Source organism: Fulmarus glacialis, unplaced genomic scaffold (genome assembly GCF_000690835.1).
Source record: "Fulmarus glacialis isolate BGI_N327 unplaced genomic scaffold, ASM69083v1 scaffold18096, whole genome shotgun sequence".
Classification (NCBI taxonomy): Eukaryota; Metazoa; Chordata; class Aves; order Procellariiformes; family Procellariidae; genus Fulmarus; species Fulmarus glacialis.
This window is the reverse complement of record NW_009220205.1, coordinates 460-1,353: the sequence shown is the minus strand read 5'-3', so window position 1 is coordinate 1,353 and position 894 is coordinate 460. Positions and strand designations below refer to the sequence as shown.

Genomic DNA, 894 nt, shown 5'->3' with positions numbered 1-894 from the left:
GTTGGGTTGCTGGAAGCCAAGTCCTTTCCTCCAGCCCACCCACCATGGCGCAGCCCGGCCGTAGGACCAGATCCCTTCCCAAATCCCAGTACAGCAGCTCCAGTTCTCTCCGCGCCCATCCCAGCCCTGCCCTTCACCCACGGTTTGGGGAAAGCAGCTGGATTTCAGGGCGCTGGAGCGGAGCAGGAGATAGCGGCAGGGTGGGCCAAAGAGGAAGGGCAGGAGGAAGAGGAGAACTGGAGCCCCAAGGAAGAAGGAGAAGGGGCTGGAATGGGAGAGAGGAGAGGGCTGAGAGCGCGGTGCTCATTTCTGCATCCGTCCATCCAGCCTCACGGGGCTGCAGAGGATGCTCCGGCCGCAGACGGGCTTTGGGCGTTGAGCGGGACCGAGCCCTGCTTACGGGCTGCTGGGGAGAGGCGGCGTTGGGAGGGGGCGATACCAAAAACAGGAGCTCAGTGCATACAGGACCGTAAATTGGGGGGGCCCGGGGAGCCCCCGCTTCCTTCCCACCCTCCCCTCCGGGGCTCTCAGTGCCGGGGAGGGGAGAGGCAAGGGGGCGAAGGGGGAAGGGGACCCCGCGGGGCCGCCCCGGGCCACCCTTCAGACGGGAGAGGTGGCGGTGGACTCGCTGTACAAGCTCTCGGCGATGTCCCCGCGCTGGATCTTGCGCAGGGCCGCGAGGAGAGCGTCGAGGGTGGCCGTCTCCTTGGAGGACCAGTCGGTCAGGAGAGCCCGGGCGGGCGATTCCTCCCGGGTGAAGGAGTCTATGAGGTCCTCTTTGTAGCCCAGCTCCCCGGCCAGCTGCCTCCACGTCTCCTCCGTGGAGCTGCCCAGCAGCTTCTCCACCTCCTCCTGCTTGCCGGGCGGCAGGGTGGGGTAGAGGTTCCCCTCTCC

The 894-nt window shown here is 66.9% G+C and overlaps 1 protein-coding gene across 1 annotated transcript in view; it reads right to left on the bottom strand.

Annotated features, from left to right (window-relative positions):
• Window positions 1–600: 600 nt before the first annotated feature.
• Window positions 601–894, bottom strand: part of NGFR (nerve growth factor receptor) — a gene marked incomplete at its 5' end in the record, with an annotated part of 708 nt that continues 414 nt past the window's right edge. Inside the window, one exon of the mRNA XM_009580686.1 lies at window positions 601–888. Within this exon, the coding sequence (XP_009578981.1) occupies window positions 601–888 (288 nt within the window). The remainder of the gene's footprint in view (window positions 889–894) is intronic.